We start from the raw sequence: 26603 nt of genomic DNA on the forward strand, positions 1-26603 counted from the left end.
TTATGTCTTATTGTGTATCTGGAGAAATGTGGGTGGCTTGGGCTAGTTGAATTATTGATGTCAAAGATGGGAAAGTAAAAGACTCTGTTCCCACAGTCTGTTTATTTAAGGTGTCCAGAATTAGATATTGAGATGAAGAGATTTATGAACTAATTGGTTCTAGATAAAAATCCTGTTAGCCTACTTGTGGTTGGAATCTATGCACCTACATACTGCTGTGGTTGTAGGGAGGTTTCGTTTTCTGTTCAACGCCCATGTCTTCAGGTCATCACGGAAAATCACGGAAGTAGGAAATAGTTTCTGGTGCAGCTGACGCGCAGTCCAACCGTCTTGTAGAAACATAGCAGGTTGATTTAATTCTTGCAACATCGGTAAGATACAACATTTCTTGCCCGCATATCATGATAAATCTATAATAGTAACTTAAGCAGTGTCATATACTTCGATTAATTTTTTGTTATCACAGAATAGAGATGGAAATTATAACAATTACTGGTTTCAATATTCCATAAACGATCCTTTTAATACTAGTGAGGACGACAAAATAAACGTTTACGGCATTTATAGCATTTATATAGTCTGATGATCATTTCAACAGAACAGATAACAAATCTGCAATAAAAGTAATACAGTTCTTGCAAAAGATTTGTGTTAAGACGTTTAATGGGTTTTTAACAGCATGACAACATCGCACAGTTCTTGGTTCATTTTATTTCAGACATGACGAAAGTGATTCATCAGTGAGTGAGTCAAACTGATTCATAAGTGTTTGGATATCAGGCATTATTGCTTATTCACTAAAATGAGCCGACTCAAAAGATTCATTGTTAGGGAATCGAACTTTGATCGAACTGCATGTATCATGCAGTCTGAACCTTTTTCGTTTACGACATGTTTTGTTTCTTAAACTTATAAATTCCTTATCTATCGTTTATGCTTTATGGGTGTTTGCTTTTCAAACAACCTAATCTTTTTAGGTCACTATGTCAGAGAAAGACGAGGAGACATTCAAGTCTGTGGACTTGGAACAGCAAACTCAAAAGTCTCCGGAACCGGACATACATCCTCAACAACCTCCCAGTGAAACAGATAACCCCAGTACACCCAGTGCACCCAGTGCACCTCCTGCAGAGGCCAAGGCAGAAACAACCCCCTCTGCACGTACTTCAGCGGTCAAAGCTAAATGGAAATCATCCGCAGAACAGTTTAAAGTCAAGAGATTTTTTGTCCTCAGGGTAATGTCTATACTTTTTATACTTTTTAAACTGGTCTCTCTTTTTTTCTCACTGAAGTCTCCGTTTTCTGGGTTGACCGCAAATTGATGTTCTACTGTGTTTGTAATTTTTCTGACACATAATCTACACTTCTTTTGTATGTTGAGAGGTGTGGTGCAAACAAACCATGGTTGCTCTGCAGTACAGTAGAAGCCTGCAGACAACACCTTTTTTAATACCAATATCCTCAATCACCTATTCAAACAATGATAGTTCTAATACTCTTCACTCGTCCAGTACTACTGACTCATTGCAATCTGTCTTCCTGTTTTCTATTTCCTCAGTCTACCTGAGGTAATTTGATTAGCAAATAGTATCTGTTGGTCAGCTCAAAGACCATAATTTGTTTTGTCAAGGTTGTGAAATGGGATCGCTCATCCCTCAAAACCATGGTTCCCATTTTCTCTGAAAAAAAAAAAAAAATGTTTATGTCTATTATTTCTGATATTGTAATCAGTGGCCTCTGTGTTCCTGGTGTGTCACAACACCAATTAATAGTTTGAATCAAATCATTACATTTAAATCAAACTGACTCACAAATGATTGTCACCTGTAGGTAATTTGTAGGAACTTTTCGGTATACATCTGGCATACATGAATTAATTTTCATTGGAAATCACATCAAGGCTTACTTTTTAAAAAAGTTTTAATCCATTTCAACATTTCTTGTATTTGGACACAATGTGCACAAGAACATTATGAAATACTAATATTTGGTCAGCGTCAAACACACCTTTTTGAAGTATTTTTGTTATATGAACTTAAAAAAAAAAGGGGTGTGACATTCTCCACTTCTCCAATGATTTAATGAAAAAATGTGAATAGTTATATGGCTTCAAAATCACAGACATTGTTTAACAAAAAGAGTTTTGTCAACAGTCTCAGAACAAGTTTAGTTTGCAGAAGAAAATATTTTAACTAGAGTCCCACCTAATGTACAGATGCCACTGGTTGTAATATGACTTGATGAATTTGAATTGTTTTGCTGTGTCATATTTTAGCCTGGAACATTGGACCAAGGCATTGAAGATGTTAAATCTCTGGTGGATCCCACAGAAGATGGTCCTGTTCAGAGTGTTTGGCTTATGGCTGAGTAAGTGTTTTCTCTTTCCCTAAAAGAAAATACCCTCATTTAATAGCACTTTTGAAATAACCATTTATTGTCTGCTCTGCTAATGTGCAACATTCACGTGGAGTAAAAAGAATCTCATTTAGTTCTTTCATCACATGGTGCTTAATCCAGGCCGCAATCCATTATCTCACTCTGTGTTCTGTAAATAAGTAAAATGTACAGGAAATAAAATGAAATAAGCAAGGCAGCAGAATGGGGCTGCTAAAATATATTTTCATAAATGTGTTGTCAGATGTCAACTTCTATCTATTTCTGAGCAGGCTTCAGGAAACAGTTTAAAGGCCTTGCTCTGTGATAATTAATAATATATATTATATTTCCCATGCTCTGGACTGGTACCCAGAAGTGTGTGCGCGCACACAGACTTATTTCCAGCAATGCCTGAGCAGCTCTGTGGTTTGAGCTTAGGCTTGAACAAAAGATGAAGTCCATGGAATTCATGCTTTTTGACTGCTATAAATTTCTTATGGAAGACACTGTAGGAAATAGTTTTAGCTGTTCCTTGGCTTTTGTACTGTCAAAACAAAGACATTTGAAAGGCATAATATATAGGTTAGTTGCCTTAAATTAGCTTTAAATAGTCTAGTATTCCACTTGTGTTCATTATCAAAGGATTCATAACATTAAATGCATTATCTTGCCCTGTGCATACCCCCACATTATGTGCATAATTTAAAATAAATGTAAAATAAGCTTTTACAAAAATTGAAATTATTCCATTTGCCTAGTCAGAAGTTCCTAAACAAGTAAAAAGTGCCTTAATAAGATACCAGGGTGCATAAAGGCCCTGCTGTATTTTAGTAAGATTCTCATGTGTTGTTCCTGTCACTGTCCAGGGGTGCGTTTCCCAAAGCCAACCATGGTTGCAAGTTCCATCGTTACGAATAGAGTTCATTGGAACTTTCTACCAAAGTTGGTTAATGGTGCTTTTGGGATATGCACCCCAGATCTGATGTTGTAAGTAAAAGAGAATACATGCACATAGTAGTATATACATCTTGATACAAGTCTTGTCTGTTTTACCTTGTCATCACTGAGTAAGTTTCTCAATTCCTTGCTGAGAGAAAGTTTTAAGAAATGGAGAACACACACAACCTCTCGCTGTTTCTGTCTCATGGGCAGGAGCTCTCCATACATGCACTTTTTACTGGCCAATTGAAGCGAAAGCACTGACAAAAGAAATGAGCTTTGTTATTTTGACAAAAAAAAAAAAAAAAAACTAGTTCCTATAAAAAAGTGGCTTATGCATCAGTTATGCATTTTCCAAGCACATATCTTTGTTTTGGCATAACATCTGGGATCTAAAAATGTAGCCATACATATTTTAAGAAGTATGCCAAAGGCAATTGCAGATATTTTGAAGCTTTTAGAATATGTAGCCCTAAATAATTGAGACCCACATGCTTATAGAAATGTTTGTGTGGAAGAACTCAAAATAAAATTGTTTTTGGTAACTTTTTCTTGCTGTATAGGCTGTACGTTAAAACTGATCTAGTACAGCTTAAAATGTAATGTTTAAAGGTGCCCTAGAATTAAAAATTGAATTTACCCTGGCATAGTTGAATAACAAGAGTTCAGTACATGGAAATGACATACAGTGAGTCTCAAACACCATTGTTTCCTCCTTCTTGTGTAAATTTGATTTGTTTAAAAGACCTCCAAAGAACAGGCATATCTCAACATAACACCGACTGTTAAAAAACAGTCCAGATTATTAATATGTAGGCCCTAATATTTGCATATGCCAGCTCATGTTCAAGGCATTAGACAAGGGCAGCCAGTATTAACATCTGGATCTGTGCACAGCTGAATCAACAGACTAGGTAAGCAAGCAAGGACAATAGCGAAAAATGGCCGATGGAGCAATAATAACTGACATGATCCATGATATCATGATATTTTTAGTGATATTTGTAAATTATATTTCTAAATGTTTCGTTAACATGTTGCTAATGTACTGTTAAATGTGGTTAAAGTTACCATCGTTTCTAACTGTATTCACGGAGACAAGAGAGCCGTCGCTATTTTCATTTTTAAACACTTGCAGTCTGTATAATGCATAAACACAACTTCATTCTTTATAAATCTCTCCAACAGTGTGTAATGGTAGCCCGTTAGCCACGGAGCATAGCCTCAAACTCATTCAGAATCTAATATAAACATCCAAATAAATACCATACTTACGCGATTAGACATGCTCCATGACGAACACTTTGTAAAGATCCATTTTGAGGGTTATATTAGCTGTGTGAACTTTGTTTATGCTGTTTAAGGCAAGCGCGAGCTTCGGGGGTGGGGGAGCATGAGAATTAAAGGGGCCGCAGCCTAAATCGGCTCATATTTAATGATGCCCCAAAATAGGCAGTTAAAAAAATGAATAAAAACAAATCTATGGAGTATTTTGAGGTGAAACTTCACAGACACATTCAGGGGACACCTTAGACTTATATTACATCTTTTGAAAAGAAAAAAGTATTAATGGTTTCAAATAGTGCTGTAATCCAGGAGTTTTCAAATTGGGGTCCGGGGGAAGGCAAGTGAAAATTTGAAAGACAAGATGCATTCTATTGCCATAATAGATTTTAACAGTATGGAATAAAAGCATACAATCAAATTAGCATTTTTTTTTTTATTAAAAACAAAACAAAACAAAATAAAACAAAACAAAACAGTGAAGTTCAAGAATGCCTGCATTTGTTGTATCCATGTTTAAGATGGTATTCTGCTTTTAACTGTACTCTTACATTGGGTAGAATAAAAGATACATTGTCAGTTTAATACATAACATTTTTATTATTGACTTTAGTGCAGTGACAATATAAAAGCCAATTTTTGGCAACTATTTTAAACAGTATAAGTGGGTCTTCTTTATGTATGGAAATACAAAGATCTGTCTTTACATTTTATGCAAGGGGTCCTTCACTAGGGTATCATCATACCTGACATGAAAAAGCCTGCTGTTGCCATTTAGAATAACTGAATTAGAAACAATACTGTGACAAGATTCATTCATCTACATGTGCCAAATTAATCTGTCAAACTCTAAATTAACATATGTCCAAGAACTTGTTTTAGAATCCTTCTGTGCTTGATCAAAGCTGTGGAAGGATTGTGAGCGACAGATTTATGGGAATGTAGGCCAGTGCTGGTGTAGTTACATTGATGTACTGTATGCAGCACAGCAGAGGTCTGCAGTCGGGCCCGGTAGGGGACCCATGCTAACATGTTCTAGAGAATTAAACTCGTGTTAATTAAAGATGCTGTAAACGATTAGCACTCTGAAGTTCCTGCCAGACTGCCACAAACACACCATTGAGACATATTTCAGTGTGAAGCAGCAGAGCAGTAGCACATCATCTCAGTGTTGTCAAAGTAATCAATAGCAGAAAAGCATTCTTATGTGACAAACTGACAAATGCTATGTAGTTGAGTATGGCAAACACTCCAACACCCAAGTTGTTAGGGATGCACAATATCTATATCATACCAGTTGAGATATTTAGTAGTGGTATATGCTCATTTCCAATATGTGTAGATTCAGATTACCTTTAACAGTTTAATAACATTGTTAATCCTCAAATTTCAAAATAAAAGTCAGTTTTTCATACTGTACATTATAATGTTGCAATGCAATTAATTTATAGCATTTAAGACAGTTGAATTTCTTTAATTTTAATATATTTAGACAAATTATATATGTAAAAAATATTTATAAAAAAAAAAAAAAAAAAAAAAATATATATATATATATATATATATATATATATATATATATATATATATATATATATATATATATATATATATATATATATATATATATTAGTATTGGTCATTTATCAGTTTTTGGCCATAACATAAAAAGCGTCACTTTTTTTTTTGTTGCATTTTTGCCTTTTATTAAAGTGAAGTAGTGACAGGAAGAAATGAGAGAGGGGAACGAGATTGTCCACAAGGCTTTGGCTCTGACATTGGCCAGAATTTAAATATTGTGCATCTTTACAAGTAATACCATATTTTTAATGCTCTCTCCCTTCTCCTGTCTAGGGTTGATCATTGGAACAATGAGAAAGAGCGTCTGGTGCTCATCACAGAGAACAACCTCCTCATCTGCAAGTATGACTTTGTCATGCTTAACTGTGAGCAGATCCAGAAGGTTCCACTCAACATCATTGACCGCATCAGCCAGGGTGCCTTCTGCTTTCCACCACATTCCCTCCTGAAGTAAGTAACACCCTTTCCCTCATCAGTATCAGTTCATTCACTGTTAATAGGTCATATCTCAACAATGCAACAAAAAGTCTCTGAATGTTCTTCATTTGCCAGCAGTTCCTCAACTTTTACCCCTACATCTGATTTTCATAGTTTCTGATCAACTGTGACAGTCAGAGCCAAAAATACAAGCACAAAAAATTCTCTATGCTCCACTGATTGTTATTTTGCCACCTGTTGCCATGTGTAATGAAGCCTTGCACATTCAAGAACCATCAGAAGATCTTTTTCTAAGAAACATCTTTCACACTGGCTTATTGCCAGTTCTGTTAATCAGTTGTAAATTCCTCCCCACCTTTTGCATGTCATGCTTAATTGCATGATAAGAGAAAAATCTGGTGAGAGATACAGCACAAAGAGAAGTGCTCCTTATGTAGATGACAACCTGGCAGGGCTTGTCGAGAATGAGAGATGGACTGATGTTCTGCTTCAATAAGGACATTGTGGATGTGATAACCACAAGTAAACACAGGGAGAAGCCAGTGTTACCTTAACTGCTTGGTGGTCTTAATAATAGCTAGCTGGATAAAATATACACATATGGATATAAAATAGTTGGTTATTGAAATGATACGGTATATCAATAGAAGACACACTACTATTCAAAAATTTGGGGTCAGTAAGATTTTTTTTGTTGTTGTTTTTGAAAGAAATTAATACTTTTATTCAGCAAGGATGCATTAAATTGACTTCTGCATCATTTTTACAATAAATAAATAAATAAATAAAAATCAAATAAATGCTGATCTTTTACTTTCTGTTAAAGAATTTTAAAAAAATGTATCACGGTTTCAACGAAATGTTAAGCTGTACATCCATTTTGAACATTAATTAAAAAATGTTTCTTGATCACAAAATCGATATATTAGACAGATTTCTGAAGGATCATGTGACACTGAAGACTGGAATAATGGCTGCTGAAAATTCAACTTCGCCATCACAGGAATAAATTACATTTTAATATTTTTTTATAATTTTATATATATATATATATATATATATATATATATATATATATATATATATATATATATATATATATATATAAAAAAATATTAAAATGTAATTTATTCCTGTGATGGCGAAGTTGAATTCAAGTTTGAATTTAAGTTTAGGGTCAGTAAGACTTTAATGTTAAGTCTCTTATGCTCATTATACAGTATAAAATAAAAATAAAAATACAGTAAAAACATAAATATTGCAAAATGTTATTACAATTTAAAATTACTGTTTTTATATATATATAAATAAATAAATAAATATATATATATATATATATATATATATATATATATATATATATATATATATATATATATAAAATAAAAATAATTATTAAAATCTTACTGACCCTAAACTTTTGAATTATAATATAATATAATATTATTTAACATCAAAATTAATTCATATCTGAATAATAAGTTATTGCTTTTATGTCAGTAACATATTTTTGTCATAAGACTCATAACTTTGAGTTGCCACTGAAGTGCCCAGGTGTTTCGACTGGGATCAGCAACCTGTAATATTCTCACATTAAAGCACTTTGTATGTTTGTGAATATTTTAGCCAATGGTTTTTGACTCTCATTCATTTCTGTACTTTTCTCCAGCCTCAATGTGCCGCATAAAGCCTTAAACAGACAAATGAGGAAAAATCTGAGACCATGAGTCATTTTTCCTAACCATATTAGCAGTTTTTACAGGGTGATAATACCCACAATGCAGCAGGATTTAACAAATGGTATCAGAGGGGAAGGAGGCCAGAGCTTCTTTTCTTCTCTTAATTTTTCTGTGGAGGGATTATGTGAATGGAAATGGGATGTAAGGAGGACTTTATAACACAGGGAGGGGAGAGCTGTCAGTACAGCTCTTGTGTAACCGATTAGTGGTAGAAATTAATGTAGTCCTTTCATCCAAACCTTTTAAAGCTGGCTCAGGGGACACCAACCCAAGTAAAACTAATTTGATGAATAAAACGTAATGTGGCGTGAAGTGCTTAGGAGAGGCAGGCCGTATTGGGCTGACTTTATCTCCCCACATTACATTCAATTATAAATAAAACGCCACTGAAAACCACCCTAGAGTGCTGGAGGAGAAAGGCAAGCTTTAAAGCCACTCTTTCTTTTTCCTTCTCCTTGCATTTTTGCTTAAGAATTTCTTTCCATCTCCCTCATTATTTAGTCTTTTCTTACTCTTAAACTCATGCTCAAGCTGTCTGCACTTCTCTTTCAAACGACTGGGCATGCAGTTCTCTGCTCATGTTCTCCTTTTTACTCACAACACACCACTTAAATATTATTCATATTGATATCATATTGATATCCAGGCTGTCATCTACATTTCTTTTGTCTAATTAACTTTAATCACTCCAGCTGATGAGTCCTTCAATCTGTTATGTTCAGTCACCTGTTAGATGGCACCTCAGATGTTTTTGTACAGAGCCCCACTTACAGTACAGTAGCGGGATGGCAGAATACCAACAAGCTCAAAAAGGCAAACTCAGTAATTAACCATTGTCCGGCATCAGTCCATTGAATTAATGAATATTGAGTGAATGGAATGGCTTAGGACTCTGTGCTCCATATGAAGTATTATCTTCATGTCAGCATGTGTAAATTGTGATGCCCCACATTACAATATAGCTGCATTTTTTTTTTTTTTAGATAGCTGCATTTGTGCATTCAAAGGAAACTTAGGGTGTGTTCACACTTGTAGTTTGGTTCTTTTGGTCAAAGAACATGATATATTTAATGTTGGTTCACTTAGCATTCACACTGTCATTTTTAAGACTGCACCTAAAGATACAAAAAAAGAAAAAGGCTTTTATGCCTTATATATATTTTGAACCTAAACGAAAATCCAAAACAATGCCGTGTGCCAGGCTAAAAGTGCTAGTTGTTATTGCGTACTTACTGAGAACCTGTGAATGCCTTATAAAATGTGTAAAGGAGTCAAAACAACACCAAAAATTCCCCCATCACTCACACAAGCAAAGATCTGCAACGAATGGCAGCGTTCACACTTTTACTGCACTAACAGAGTAATAACACCAGAGTCTGTTGTAATCGGACCAAACACACCTTTAGTGTGTGACTTTTTGTGCAAACGTGTTTGTGCGTTGAGCCATCAGATGTTGACACTGGAGAGTTATTTGTTCATTAATTTATCAGCTGTTTTATTAACATATTTTAAAATGTATTTTTTTGTTCTTGGGATGGCAGTGCTGAATTTTCAGCATCATTACTCCAGTTTTCAATGCTAAATGCTTATTTGGTGCTTTATAAGTTTTTTCATTATTATCAGTGTAAACTGTGATGATAAAATTTGTCAGGATTCTTTGATTAATAGAAAGTTCAAAAGAATGCCATTTATTTTACAGATTTTTTTTTTTTGTAACATTACAAATGGTTTTACTTTCACTTTTGATCAATTTAATCAATGTATCCTTGCTGAATAAAAGTATTAATCATTTTTTAAATCTTTTAAATGGTAGTGTATAGGGCTGTAACGATATGCGATATGAAACCGAAATCGCGATACGCAGGTCCACGAACCTGTATCGCGATGTGAGAAGGCAGAATCGCGACACACCCCTTCCAACTCCCAGAGTTATCCTTCCTGTCCAGATCCAATGCTACCACATTTTTAAATTACTATAAGTATTAGGGGTGTAACGATTTATCGTAGATGGTGTGTCTCAATCAGCTCTCTAGTTCAGTAAGTCTCTTGCATGGTCGCGTGAGAAAAGTCGTGGCTTTCTTTCACCGCAGTGCACAGCAACAGCTGTGCTCACAGAAAAGCAAAAGACGCTTGCGATGCTTTGCTTTAAGAAGTTCTGTGGGGCCGTTCACATATTGCGTCTTTTCCGCGTGCAAGTCAGTTATTATTTTCAAATGTAGCCGCGCGGCAAGCGCGCTCATAATGGGATCAACGCGGTCGCGACGCGCATGCAATTCTCAACTTCTCAGAATGCCGCAAGCGCACCGCAGGTCGTGTGACAAGAATCAACCGATCAGCTATGGCCTTTCCGTAACAAAACATCAAAAGCTCAGCCGAACAGCTGATCATAGCTGTACATGGTGGTTTTTATATCTTATCTCCATCAATATATCTCGTAGTAAAACTAATGCAAGGGCTAGAAATCATTTATCCTTTGCAGAAACATCCTGATCCTCTTGGAGAGCTCAGTTCATGGTTGCATAGCAACGACCGACGCCACGGGAGCGCAAGCGCTTTGGAAAGAAGGAGAAGCGGTGCGGCCGTGCCTTCCACGCGTTTTTAGACGCGATATGTGAACGGCCCCTATTCATAATTCTAAGTTCATGTTAAATTTAAAAAATTTTTTCAGTGACAGACAGCCCTATTCAACTGTTAATTTGAATACAGAAGGTTTTTATTAAAATTTTATATTTATTTATTTTATTGAAAAATGTGATCTTGTATGTACAACAAGGAAAATTATTGAAATTTGTTCATGTTTTTTTAATAAATCTTGTTTGAATTTCAGTTTCATTTTGTTCAAAATATCGTGATACGTATCGTATCGTGAACTCCGTATCGAGATACGTACCGTATCGTGACCTGAGCGTATCGTTACACCCCTAGTAGTGTATATCTTCCAATATGTAGTCTAGTAGCAGTTTCATGTACTGCATACTGTTTTAGCAGAACAGATCTCAATATGAATATCCATTTTGGTTCCTCCATGGCCAAGTTAAATCATAGGTTATAGTAAGAGTTTACTCCAGATGTCTGTAGGCCACTGATAACTTCCCTTAACTGCAGGGAGAATGGTTTATGGTGGTTTTAAATGAGTCTTAGCCCCATTGTGGTACAAAGAGAGTTCATTCACTGTGGCTGGATGAAGTGTGCAATGTTTTCAAAAAGTGCTTTTCACCCAGACTGTCTAGACAAGGTAATTACCCATCTACCCTGCACATCACTCATGTGTCCTCGTGTGCAGCTCGTGCTGACAAGCTTTTTTTTAACCTTTTTACGGAATGTTGCTATAAAAATATATTCAGCATTTCGAGTGTAAAGAGGATGTTTATAAAACATCAAAATGTGTCAGACTTGGAGGAAATTTTTCAGCTTTCTGTCAAATGTAAACATACAGAGGACGAAATATGCAATTAAGCATGGAAGATTGTCATTACAAAACTTGGATAGGCAAAGCCATAACCATATATTGCCACGGAGAAGACATAGAGAACAACTAGTTTTCTATGTTAATATATTTTAAAATGTAACTTATTCCTGTAATGGCAAAGCTGAATTTTCAGCAGCCATTACTCCAGTCTTCAGTGTCACATGATTCGTTAAGTCTTTCTAACATGCTAATTTGATGTAAAGGAAGGGAGGAAGATTTCTTGACGTTTAATAAACATTTCTTCACATACTTTTGTGGAAACCATGATCATTTTTAACAGGTTTATTTAATGCATAGAAAGTTCAAAAGAACAGCATTTATTTGAAATAATATATTTTAATAACATCTTTAATAATCTTAATTAGATAATGTCTTTTGTAACATTATAAATGTCTGTGCTGTTACTTTTGATCAATTTAAAGGGATCATGAACTGCATTGTTTTATTGTTTTATAATGTTTCCTGGGGTGCACTTAAAATGTTAGTGTGATTTTTACATCAAAAATTGTCATAATTTAGAAATAAAATGCATTTTTCCTACCCTGATTTTAGCCCTCCAATTTTAACGCTCTGTTTTAAGGAGCGTGTCTGCTGTGAGACTTCAATGTAAATGCCCACTGCTGGGATTGGCTAACATCGTTGCAATTGCTATTTGTAATAGCTATTTACAAATGTGGAACTCTCTCAAACTTTTAGCACAGTTTTACTATTACAGCTCTCAAGGTTAATTAATCATAAAAAGTGTTGATTATAGCAATACATTTAGATCTATTGCATTATATTTAGATTGTGGCATGAAAGGCTGCAGTGATGAACATTGTAGACGATCACAGACATGTTGTTGAGGGCATAAAAGAAGTGATCTCATTGCAGCTCAATTTCTGCACACTAATGAATGCTTTCATCATAATGAACAGTGCAAATATAATGTAAATAATAGTAAATGTAAATAATAGATTAGTTGAATATAATGGGAGTTTTGGAGCGAACTCAGAACTCAGCCACTGATAAACTTGTGCTGTTTGATTGACAGCTCCAGCGATTGTAAAGGGAGCGTTCTTTGATTGCTTTCTATATATAATTTAGGGCCAGATTTACTAAACGTGAGAGCGCAGTTTCAAAAAAGCGCAAATGGGAGTGGAAAGCTCTGCGTGTGATCTACTGACAACGCACAAATTAAAGAACACAGATGCAGCCAGACACAGACGCAGTCTACCAAGAACAGCGCATATTAGCATCTGGTTTAAGACATATTAAATAATGGCGCAAATACCAGTAAATTGACCAGCGCAAACCTTAGTAAATCGTGTTGCGTGATTCATTTAAATACTCTCCTCCCATAAATTGTGCATCTGAAAGGGAAACTCCTTCAAATGCATAGGCAATAAGGTCAGCCGCAAAAATAATTTGTGTCCATGCCTTTTCAGCGCTAATTTTTTCACTGCATGTCTTTAGTAAATCTTGACAGTAGTTTTTTTTACCGCTAAAAGAAGGTTTGCGCTGGCGCGATCTGTTTGTAAATCTGGCCCCTAATCACAGTTTAAATAACAGATTATTTTCATCCTAAAATAATGTGAATCTTAGAAAAGATGTGAAGTTGACCATTTAGTCTCTGGTTTGATTTACTGACAGATAGACAAAGAACATCTAACTTTACATGAATCATTACATATCAGAAATCACTGATCAAAGATCAGGCATTAGAATTAACACAGTTACTTACATGTTGTTGCATTACTGTCAAGTCCATATTGTAAAAGTCTGTTAGCAAAGCCTGCATCGAAATTGTGACTGATTTACCAAAGAATCTACAGTGAAAAGTACTGATTACAAATAAATAATGCTCAACTGAGACATTCACATTTTTGAAAATAAATTACCATATTCCTAGCATTAGGATCCTTTGAAAGGTAATGTTATTTTTAGTCCTGTATCGCTCTTCTCTCTCTCTCCTCACATCACTAACAACCCAGTGGGCGGGGCTAACATTGCAATTATAAAGTAGGCATTGATTTCTTCTTCAGAGGCGTTCTTTCAATAGGCAAATTCCACAACGAGTTGTTATCTGGGCTTGCTTACAAGAAAAGCTGTTTTTGGACTAACAAGGAGTTTTTCAAGGAAAATATGTTCATAACCCCTTCAATGCGTCCTTGCTGAATAAAATTATTAATTTCTTTATTTTCTTTTGAATGGTAGTTTACGTGCATATTATGCATAATATGTATATAACTTCAAAATTAAATAAAATACTGAATTGCACCCCCCCCCCCCACTTGCAAGGCGATCATTTGTGTTTATAAAGCACATACAGTTGTTTTTTTTGTTTTTGTTTTTTTAAGAAAATTACCAATAGTTTTGCTAGATAAGACCCTTATTCCTCGTCTAGTATCGTATAAAGCCCTTTGAAGCTGCACTGAAACTAATTCAACCGTCTGGAGGCCATTGAAGTCCACTATAAAGAGAATAATCCTGGAATGTTTTCATCAAAAACCTTCATTTCTTTTCGACTGAAGAAAGAAAGACATGAACATCGTGGATTACATGGGGGTGAGTTAATTATCAGGAAATTTTCATTCAGAAGTGAACTAATCCTTTAGTTATGAATAATTTTGCAGTTTGGACAGCAGAGGGGGCAATTTCACACATTTAGACCAGCTTTGCACAGCATCCACATTCAGTACATATCCTCCTACAACTGTACTGTAACCAAAACCACCTTGCACACATTACCTGATTTAAGAACAACATTGCCGATATAATTTCTGAATTATTTTAAGCTTTTTATTTTTGCAGATTTCCTAGTCCTTGCAATTGCAATCAATCTGAGCAGTTTCCATTAAGTGCTCTGGGTGGGGTAAAAACTGCACAAACAGAACTGTATTGCAGCATTCATTGTGATTGACTTCCTGGGAAGGATTATCTGAAGTTTACATAGGGATTTGTTAACCATTTCTTAACTATGTGTCAGCATGCTAGTGCTTGTCAGGTCATTCACTGTATTGACTGTGTCCACTCTGCTCATGTAGAATAATGTCAGCACTGTTTGGACCTGAGAGACACTGGGCTAATTTGTCATTGTCAGGAAGCATAGTGCTTTTATATGGAGAGTGCTGATTTATGCTAGATTGCAATAAAATATTGCCCATATTAAACAGAAGCATTATGAGGCATAATTTCTTGGCATGCACTTTCCTGGATTTTCACCTCCTAAAGGAAATTAGTCACTGGAATAAGGCCCCACCTTATATTTCTTCCTCTCGCCCTTGTTCTCTTGCTCTGAAATTTGTGCATGAATTCTATTTTTCAGTCTTGTCAAGTAAAAGACTGGCTCATGGATGGCCCACCACAGCGAGTGGCCGTGCTGCTCAATCGTAGGATCTATTGAGCAATCTGGGGATTTGTTTGTTGGCTCTGGCACTCCGCGAGCCACTTGCCCTGACAGCTGTAGCAGACCTCTGATATTCATCTAGTGTGTTGACTTACCAGTCCTCAGCCATACATAAGTGCAGTCGACCGCTACAGGAATTTCAAGACAATGCACCAAAGATTAACTAAGAATACATTTGAGTGTGTGTTTCTTGTTGTGTTAATTTTTGAGTCATTCTACAATTGCAGTGACATTTCAATCTGGAAATTTTTTAAAAATTAAAGTCATTAATCCTAAATTAAACCAACAGTGCTATTTGAATAATTGTATCTTTTTTCTTGTGTCGTTTAAGGTTATGATAAATGATTTACCATTGACTGCCATGTTCTTGTCAGTGAGGTTGCTCCTTATTTAAGCTACATTTGTGAGTTCTGTGTAACTCGTTGTTTGTTCAGTGGCACTGATGTGATGAGGGATGAAGCATTTTTCTATAAAGGTTCTTTTTGGTGTTTCTCTGTTTCAGTAATCTATTCTAGCATTGAAAGATGAAATGGCATTAGAAAATTTCTCCAATGTTTCGAACGATTATCTGGTAAGCCAATCGTATAATGACCCTGATGTCACTGAGTCACTATCAGAGATTTACGTCCACCACCATTTGCAGATTCCTTAGAAATCAATGAGTAGTGGCATATAATGAATCACAACTGATGCATAAGTGTCTAAAATCTCTAAATAAACTGCTTTTTTTTTGTCAGACACCAAAACAACTAAAAACATGTAAACACGATGAAAATAATAGACAGGCAGTCAGTTTATAACATGAGATGATATTTTCACACAAAAGCAGTTTATTAAAGGATTGGTTCACTTCAGAATTTAAAAAAAAAAAAAAATTGTGAACTAATGTTCAGATTTTCTTTTTAATAGTCTATTTATTTTCAGCAGTCATCAAGCTTGTACACACTGGTCTGTGATCACAGACACAAAAATCAGTCTTCAGTTTCACCACGCTGATTGCTCACTAAAAACCCCCGGAGTCATCATGTTTTCAGGCCATTTCAAGTTTGATTTTGACATTACATAAAGCAGCGATATCTAAGTGACAGTTGTTTACTTACTTTTTATTTATTCTTCCCATTAACGCCATCATTGTCTTCATTCAGGCCGATTTGACGAGAACGCACACGAAAACGAGGGGAGATTTATCGCACGAACCAATCATGTCCATCCATAACTGATCATATCCAATCATAGCGCGATGGAGGCACTGCCTCCTCTTATGTGACTTTCCCCCATTCATTTTCAATTACTCCCCATTAAACCCACCACACGCTTTAGGGGTTCTGCTGTATTTCTATGTGATCAAGGGAGGCACGAGAGACGCAAACTCCCCCCGTAACTTCACCTGCACGTTGCTGTTGGACAGTGTTTCTTTCGAAAAAAGAGTGACTTTTACACTTTTTAATGTCAAATTTTGTAATATTTGTGTTGTTTTATTTGTGTTATATCCTGATGTTTTTCTTTCTTCAGTCGAAAAGAAATTAAGGTTTTTGAGGAAAACATTCCAGGATTTTTCTCCATATAGTGGACTTCACTGGGGTACAATGGGTTGAAGGTCCAAATTGCAGTTTAAATACAGCTTCAAAGGGCTCTACACGATCCCAGCCAAGGAATAAGGGTCTTATCTAGCGAAACGATTTTCATTTTCTTCAAAAATAATAATTTATATACTTTTTAACCACAAATGCTCATCTTGCACTGCTTTGCGATGCACCACGCATTACTTAATCATGTTGGAAAGGTCATGAAAAACTCCAACTCATTTTCTCCTCCAACTTCAAAATTGTCCGACATCATTGTTTTACCTTTGTTTGTAAAGGGCGTTTGACTTTGTAGACACTGGATTGGTTTTGGAGATACTGCATCGGTACTTTCGCCTACATCCCCTGTGACCTTTACAACATGATTATGCGATGCGTGGCACATCCCAGAGAAGGGCAAGAAGAGTATTTGTGGTTAAAAATTACATAAATTAGATTTTTTTTTAGAAAATGACTGATCGTTTCGCTAGATAAGACCCTTATTCCTTGGCTGGGATCATGTAGAGCCCTTTGAAGCTGCATTGAAACTTCAATTTGGACCTTAAAACTGTGTAAATATAGCCTGGGTGCCAGCCGAACCCCGCCCACAACATTTTTTGGACGGGAAGTTCGGTCTGGACTCGATCCATTGTGGAGTAATTATGCTCGGCTCCCAGAAGGCCGAGCCAATCAAATTGCCAGGGCGGGCTTTAATCGATGATGGACAGGCTATCTGCGGTTACGTAACCACCCACGTCATCAAAGAGCGCTTGGGTTGAATTGGTTTTCACCAACGATGACTGCAGCTGGAGAAGTAAGATGTTTAGATTCCGCTATCACGTCTGTAATAAAAGAAATCGACAGCGCATTAATTTTAAAAGACGAACAAAGAACCGCAATCAAGGCATTTGTCGATGGGAAAGATGTGTTTGCCGTCCTTCCAACGGGATTCGGCAAAAGTTTAAGTACAAGTTCAACATACGTTACTTACTGCGTTGCTCTGATTGGTTGTAGGTCTATCCAATTGAGTGCAGAGTTTTTTTTTTTTTACTGGTTCGGTTAAGACACGCCCCATAATTCAAGTGCAATGGAGCAGTATCAGACTCACATTCTGCCTAGAATATGAGTATGACGAAGTCAGGCTAGTGTAAATATTAAAAATAAATAAATATTTATTTTAGAAATAAATTTTATTTTACCTTTTTACAAAAATTAGATATTTTACTACAAATCTATGTTTATTATTTTCTTTGTTTGAACATTATGCACTATGAAACAATATTTTTTGTTTTATTTGTTTGTTGTAATTGACATTTTTAAAACTCACTCTTTTTCATCTTTATGTTTGAGAAACATTCTTGCAAGTACAGTACATGTAGTGTACTGTACGCTAAATGTAATGTTTCCTGCTGGCCATTATTCCAATTTTATGGCCAGCAGGAAACATCAAATTTACTGTGACTTTATTTCTAGGAATGCACTCCTGTGTGTAACGCGTCTCAGGGAAGTTTGTGCGTCATGCATGACGGATCTTAGCATCCATTTTTCACCTTCTCTTTTTCACCTTTTCTTTTCATCCCTTCCTTTCCCTCCCCTTCTCAATCTTTCTCAATCATGTAGAGTGATGGAATGAAATAGTCTGTGCATATGTGTGTGTAAGGGAGTGAGTGGCAATGATCAGTGAAAGCTCAAGCCTGTACCATAAACAGTGAATGTCCCAGCCCGCTGGCTGCTGCAGCCCAGCCCTCTGCCTGTCTCAACTGGCCCTCGCGTACTGATAGCTTACCTCTGGAATCATCTGGATCAACTCACACACACACAGTAAAATACACAACTGCTTTCGCACAAACGATGTATGCGTGTGTACTTGCTCATGTACACAAAAAGCACACTTTACGCTTTTAAGCAAACATAAAAAAAACCTTACATACTCAACAAACAGTCAAATTTTCAGCCTTTTTTTTTTTTTTTGAGTCGGGCTTTGTACCGTCCCGTAATCACCTTTCCTCTCTTTTTCTCTCAACACAACAGTTTATTCAGCAGGGTGTAGCCTGCGAGACCTCAGCAGCCATTGTCAAGGTCTGAGAGTGTTAGTGTAAACATAGGCAGCATCGGGAGAGCTGGAGACACAGCCTTGCCCTGTAGTTATGTTTTTTCTATCTAAAGAGTCGTTCTTTCGCTGTAGCTTTAAGGTATGTGTGTTTGGCAGGAACTGCTCCTGCTTAAGGTGTGTTCTGGAGTCTGTTGGTTTTTGCCAAAATATGACACACCTGGAAATGCAACGCGCACGTTTTAAGCAACTGTGCACATGTTTGGATTGATTCTCTTGTGTTGAAGATATGCATCTGAATTCATAAAAGGATTTATATATTTATGTAAAGATTCCAAGCAGTGACACCTCTGTGTACACTGAAAACAAAGGGTCATGTGCTCAAATGCTCTTTTTTTTTCATCAATTATTTTACCCACTCTCATTTCGTTCCATACCTGTAAGTTTTTCATTTTTTCATCTATATTTTCCTTATAATAGGAATACTTTTGGTTTGTGTCATAACTGATCACAATGTGCCAGTTTGAAAGAAAATGGCATATAAGAGCTGCAGTGGAGTGGAAGATTTTCAGTCAATAATTAATTGTTTTGAATGTTAAAGGAATAATGAAATAAAATGAAAATTGTGTCATTATTTGCTTGCCCTCATGTCGTTTCAAACCCGCATACTGTTATCCATGAATGTTCAAATAATAAAAATATGGCAGCGGCTATTTACACTAAGTGCAAATAGTGATAGATGCTATTTACACTAAGTGAAAATAGAAATTAGATGCTATTTACACTTAGTGAAAATAGCCTAGCGACAGATTATTTTTTACACCATGTAAAAGTATCAGTTCTTTGCAATAAGAGTAAATAGTAATTAGATGCTATCTATACTTTATACTGGCAAATACTATTTGCACCTCAGTATTTTTGTACATTAACAGGATGCAATAATATCATAGAGTGTAAATGATTATATTTATTAAAATTATTAAAGGTGCCCTAGAATCAAAAATTGAATTTATCTTGGCATAGTTAAATAACAAGAGTTCAGTACATGGAAATGACATACAGTGAGTCTCAAACACCATTGTTTCCTCCTTCTTATAAATCTCATTTGTTTAAAAGACCTCCGAAGAACAGGCGAATCTCAACATAACACCGACTGTTATGTAACAGTCGGGATCATTAATATGTACGCCCCCAATAGTTGCAAAAGCCAGCTCATGTTCAAGCATTAGACAAGGGCAGGACGTCTGGATCTGTGCACAGCTGAATCATCAGACTAGGTAAGCAAGCAAAGACAATAGCGATAAATGGCAGATGGAGCAATAATAACTGACATGATCCATGATATCATGATATTTTTAGTGATATTTGTAAATTGTCTTTCTAAATGTTTCGTTAGCATGTTGCTAATGTACTGTTAAATGTGGTTAAAGTTACCATCGTTTCTTACTGTATTCCAAGGTTATAATCGTTAACGAAAACGAACGAAAAAACGAAAACTAGGTGGGGAAAAACATTGTCGTTAACTGAAATAAAATAAAAACGAGGCATTACAAAAAAACTATAACTAACTAAAACTGTAATGTGTGTTTGGCAAAACTAACTAAAATAAAATAAAATTATAGATTAAATGTCCTTAGTTTTCGTCTTTATCAATGTCTTTCATAGAGCAAATAACGTTTAGCTGCATTTCCTTTCCCTGCGTCTTTCATATACACGCGCGCGCACACACACACACACACACACAGAGCCCCTCCCGTCAGTGCACGCCGCGTCTCCATGAGAACGAGTGTTCGACTTTGAAAGCAAGTTCGCTAAAGGTTGGTATCTCGTGAACACCTTTACACAAACACACATTAAAAAGTGGTATAAACATATTTTTAATTCTGAATATAACTTTGTCAGCGTGTTAATGTCGACGCGAGAAGCGATTGCTACTGTAGTAAGTTAACTAGTCGCAAGTTTGAGGTAAAATGCACTTGGGTTGTCGATGTCAAAACACTGTATAAGCTGTGATTCAAATATTAAATAGTCATTTGTTTACTCTTACACTGAATGTTTGCTGCTTCAATACAAATGTGTTTGCATAGTTCACCCAAAATGAAAATTACTGTGAGAAAAAAATCAAGTTTACAGAGTTTTAGTGTCACTGAAGGTAAACTGCGTTGCTCATGGTGGTTAACGTTACCTCTCTTAACGTGCTCTTGCTGAATGGCAAGGATTGCACTATGGACTATTGTAGCTTTTGTATGTTTTCTTTCTTTTTTTTTTTTTTAACTGTATTTTATTTTTTATAACGAACAAGCTGCGATGTCACATTTCCGCTGCTTTGTTGCGTGTGCGTGAGGCGCGGGCGCGATCAAACAGCTGTCTTTGCAGGGGACTTGCCTCATCGTCATGGCAACGGTTCGTAGTCAGGTCAGATTACGTCAGAGTTGGTTGCCGTTTGTTGGATGCTCAGACTACCAAACTAACGCCGATTAAACATGTTCAGTCCGGTGAAAACCGACTCAGACCAACACCAACAGGTGTATCGCACCGATCCGATCAAACTCCAACAGACGAGTTTGTTGACGTTTGTCGGTGCGGTGTGAATTGGCCTTTACACTGAATGTTTGCTGCTTCAATCCAGACGAGTAGGCTATTGTAAATTTAGTATAGGGTGTGAAAATTGTACAGCTGTGGTATTTGTATAGGGTGTGAATTCTGTATACAAGATGTGTAGATTTTTGGTAGATTTTTTTGGCAATTTTGTGAAGGTGTGTCACACACACTAAAAAAATTGAAAAGCTGTATTTAAAGTTTTTTTTTTTTTTTTTGTTATTTGTAATGTTCTTTTCTCAGATTGAGCTCCCTGACAATCTGACAGAAATGTCTTGTTGTGGCTCAAAAATGGATTGAAAAGGCTACATGCGGTTCATGTATCAGGGTCCCCGCGGATCCTTAAAAAGTCTTAAAAAGTCTTAAAAAGTCTTAAATACAAATTTCGGTTTTTAAGGCCTAAAAAAGTCTTAAATTGTATGGAATGTCTTGAATTTTCGCAAGGGAGGTATTAAATTCCGTATGGGACCGAGCGAGTGAAATGTCTCCGTCCGGTTTTGTGTATTTTTTAGACGCAATTTTACAACTGACCAGCATACCTTGAGGTCGCAAAACTTTCTATAGTCTGACAGACCCAATGACTGACTGATCATTGGACAGAAGATTTTTTTTGTCGCGGTAGTTATTGCGTTGCGTCATCAGAGAGAATTGAGGTAGCAGGCAGCCTTATTAGGTAAGCGCAAATGTAATGATTTATGGCTCGAGAAAGATGAATTCTCTTGGTGGTTAAGGCCGGTGCCGGTAAATGTCTACGAGGCAAACTGCAACGTTTGTAGAAAATGTTTTAAACTGGGTACAATGGGCATTAAAGCGGTACGCACACGCCGAGCATCTAATGGATCTTTTGCGGTAATGCGACGGAATATATACGGAATTCCGTTTTTTTTAGGTCTAAAATCATGACGCATGTGAATCATGCAGGTCAGTAAGATGTTTTATATGTTTTATGCATGTTATGTTTTATGTTTTAATACGTCAACGACGGAATGGAAATCCATATATCCTTTGCTGAAACAAACTCGTCATGGAGAGCGCAGCTCATGGTTGCTTAGTAACGGCAGACGCTACCGCAGCGCCCGAGCGCTTTGGAAAGGAGAAAGTGGCGCCGACGCGTTTTCCATGCGTTTTTAGACGCGACATATGAATATAGGGCAACGCGCCAAATGCGAGTAGAATCAGCACTGAGACGTGTGACTTGTTCGGTAACTTTTTTATGAATGGTGGTGAGAATTTAATATATAATTTGCAACGGCTGTGATGTAATTATATAAAAAATGACGCGTCTGACGCTGCATGTTTGCTGTAACAGACAGTGGTGTGTTTTCATTTTCGATTCACTGTAAATGCTACTTTGTGACGTTTAAATTTGGATTTGGGAATGCAACATTCGTCATTAGAATTGTTTATAATACTGTTGTTTGCAAAGAGAAGTTTCAGTGTCACATGATTCTTCAGAAATGTTGATTTGCTGCTCAAGAAACATTCACTATTTATATTATCAGTGTTAAAATGCAGTTTTTGCTGCTTAACTTTTGTGGAAATCCAATTTAAACATTTGTGGTAGGATTTAAAAAATAGAAAAATTAATACTTTAATTCGTCATACTTTAAAGTGATAAAGTGAGTGAAGAGTGAAGACATTAAAAATGTTACAGAATATTTCTATTTAATAAATGCTTTAATAAATAATATATTTGATAAATACATGTAATAATTTCAAATAAATGCTCTTCATTGAACTTTCTATTTTTCAAAGAAAACTAACAAATCACCATTTCCACAAAAATATGAAGCAGCACAACTGTTTTCAACATTGATAATAATTAGAAATATTTCTTGAGCATCAAATCAAATTGTAATGATTTCTGAAGGATCATGTGACACTGAAGACTGGAGTAATGATGCTGAAAATGATCACAGGAATAAATTACATTTTATAAAATATAGAAAACGTTTTTTATTTGTAAGAATAGTTCACAATGTTGCTATTTGTACTGTATTTTTGATCAAATAAATGCGGCCCTGGTGAGCAGAAGGGACTTTTTGATTTTTAAAATCAATAATTGTTTCCAAACTTTTCGCAGGTACTTTAATAATAACAATTCTATTAATACATTTAATATATTATATTATATTAATTATTATCATGATTATTAAATGCTGCTTTTTAATTTTACAGAACAATAATATGCATTATTACAATATATGACATATCTTTTAATGTGATAAATATATATTATTTAAAAAAAAAAAGGTGCCGGGCATGGCTTGGGTGCAGGGTCAGACTTTCCTGCTTTTTTTCTTTTTTTATCTCTAGCTGAACAGTGTTTCCATCGCAGGTTTGGTCTTAAATTTCATGAAAGGTGGTATTAAAAAGGTCTTAAAAAGTCTTAAATTTAACTTGTTCATATCTGCAGATACCCTGATGTATGTCTTCTTTAGTCTGTTGGCTCTTTAGGTTTTTTACTGGCACATGTCACTTACACATTTTGCACTTACTGCGGAGTGTTGAGACTGTTTACATATTTGTGCCCATATGTACATTTTATGTACTGGTTTTATTTTTGAATTAATATTTTCTAAAATTGTATGATGTTTTTGTTGTTTGATGTTTATGTTATTATTACACAATACTTTTTCTGACCTTTTTGAATCTTGCCCCTGACAAATAACCCAAATTACAAAAAAAGACTAAAACTAACACTAAAACTAATAAAAACTAAACTAAAACTAAGCATTTTCAAAAAATAAAAACTAAACTAAACTAGCAAACCCACTTTAAAAACTAATTAAAACTAAACTGAATTTGAAAACAAAAAGTCAAAACGAAATAAAAATGCAAAACTATAATAACCTTGCTGTATTCACGGAGACAAGACTGTCGTTATTTTCATTTTTTAAACACTTGCAGTCTGTATAATTCATAAACACAACTTCATTCTTTATAAATCTCTCCAACAGTGTGTAATGTTAACTTTAGCCACAGAGCATAGTATCAAACTCATCAAATGTAAACATCCAAATAAATACTATACTTACGCTATTAGACATGCTGCATGACGAACACTTTGTAAAGATCCATTTTGAGGGTTATATTAGCTGTGTGAACTTTGTTTATGCTGTTAAAGGCAAGCGCGAGCTCCGTGGGCGGGAAACGTGAGCATTTAAAGGGGCCACAGCCTAAATCGGCTCATATTTAATGATACCCCAAAATAGGCAGTTAAAAAAATTAATTAAAAAAAATCTATGGGTTATTTTGAGCTGAAACTTCACAGACACATTCAGGGGACACCTTAGACTTATATTACATCTTTTAAAAAGATGTTCTACGGCACCTTTAAATGGATGCTGCCTTATTGGGAGAATAAAAACCCTCCCTACACCTTCCCCTAACCCTACCCAATAAACACTTTTAATATTATTAAACACTCGTTCGCAGTTTATTTCCACTTTTAGAACATTATTTCAATTTTATTGAAAATAAATTAAAGTTAAAGTATGACATATGACATACAGTGTCCTCAGAATATAGCATTTTGAATAAAACAAAAAGGTAAAAGGTAAACATTTTTGGCAAAAGCATAATGAAAATTATTATAATATTTGAGAATAATAATTGATTTAAAAATGTCTAGAATGCATGTTGTCAGTAAATGAAGTTGTATTACGTTTCTTTCTCATGTATCCTCCCTTAATAGTATATGTGTGACATAGATCAGTGGTTCCCAAACCGGTCCTGGAGGACCCCCAGCCCTGCACATTTTGTATGTCTCCCTCATATATCACATCTGATTCAACGCGTGCTCATTAGTAGAGACAGCAAGACCTGAAATGTGTGTTAGAAATAGGGAGATACACAAAATGTGCTGGGGGTCCTCCAGGACCGGTTTGGGAACCACTGACATAGATTAAATATATCTATGTCAAACATAAATAATATCTTAAAATCATATGATTATGACTGCATAAACTGCATAAAAATCATAACCTGCAATTGTTACCTTTTAAAGAGCTATTTCTACCTGATTTAGCCCATTTAGATTAATTAAGCAATACTATTCAATATATTGAACTTGAATTAAACCAGTTATTTAGATGTTACCATTTTTAGGTGACATTTTTTTTCAGAATGCAAGAACTATGTGTCATAATTTTGAAATATTTAATTCAAGTGGAGGACAAAAGGATGTATCCATCTATCAGCTCAGAAAAACAAAAAAGACTTCCTGCGGCTAAACATTGTAGTGATTACAGTAGATGCTTGACTTTAGCTGGAGCCCAGTCTGTCTGTATGAGAGTGAAGGAGGACTGCTAGGTCACTGGTTATGTATGCCATGGTGTTGTGCTGAAGGGCATATAAGTCTCAGCGAGACACACAAGAAGTGTTTTTCTCAGGCCACTCGTTTATCAAATGTCACTAGTGAAGCATAACTTCTTTCACTTCCATTTCAAAAACTCTGTCTATAATAGAAAGTTCCTGAAGTTGAATTTATACCAAGCTCATTCCATTAAAAGCTAGCTTTCATGAACTTCTTAGATTTCACAGATCTGTCTGGTTACTAATCATTCTGTAAACAAGTAAAAAACTGTGAAATCTTTTTTTTTATACTTCCTCGTTCAGAAAATTGTAACCATGCATGATGCATCAGATTTCTGGTGAAAACGCAAAAACGCTGTGTGATGTGGCACAGTAACAGCCAATCAGAACATATTCAACGTTTAATATACATTTACGAGGAATGTGATTTTAAACCAATGACATTTCACTGTGGGTGGGGCTACCTGTAGCACTGACACGGAAATAGAAACCAAGCAATCAACAAGCAGGACAAAAACTCAAATTAACAGGGAAAACTATTTATTGCTTAATTTATTTTGTTGAACCACTATATGACGCAATACTTACAAATTGGTGTTAAATGAAGAATGTCTCTTAGTGTGACTGCATGGACAGTTGTAGAAATCACAGCCTTTCATACCATGACTGATGGAGAAATGGTACATAGTCTATTGTGAAAGATGCTTGTAAAATATGGAAGGGTGCCAACACATTTCAAAGAGTGAATGTTTGGAGGTTTTAAAGCCCTGTTTTTGCTGCCAGGCGCTCTCTTGTCTTCTGAGGTTTCATCAGCCTGGAAAATAAAGACATCCCCTCAAGGCTTTTCATTAAAACCTATTTA

The 26603-nt window shown here is 35.6% G+C and overlaps 1 protein-coding gene across 1 annotated transcript in view; it reads left to right on the plus strand.

The window, feature by feature from the left end:
• Positions 1-217: 217 nt before the first annotated feature.
• The window catches only part of tprg1 (tumor protein p63 regulated 1), a 33405-nt gene continuing 7019 nt past the window's right edge, over positions 218-26603 (plus strand). Inside the window, exons 1-4 of the mRNA XM_048199724.1 lie at positions 218-371; positions 978-1235; positions 2276-2367; positions 6454-6630. Coding sequence (XP_048055681.1) covers positions 984-1235; positions 2276-2367; positions 6454-6630 — 521 coding nt within the window. The 5' untranslated portion in view covers positions 218-371; positions 978-983. The remainder of the gene's footprint in view (positions 372-977; positions 1236-2275; positions 2368-6453; positions 6631-26603) is intronic.

The sequence above is a fragment of the Megalobrama amblycephala genome, linkage group LG8 (genome assembly GCF_018812025.1).
Source record: "Megalobrama amblycephala isolate DHTTF-2021 linkage group LG8, ASM1881202v1, whole genome shotgun sequence".
Taxonomy (NCBI): domain Eukaryota; kingdom Metazoa; phylum Chordata; class Actinopteri; order Cypriniformes; family Xenocyprididae; genus Megalobrama; species Megalobrama amblycephala.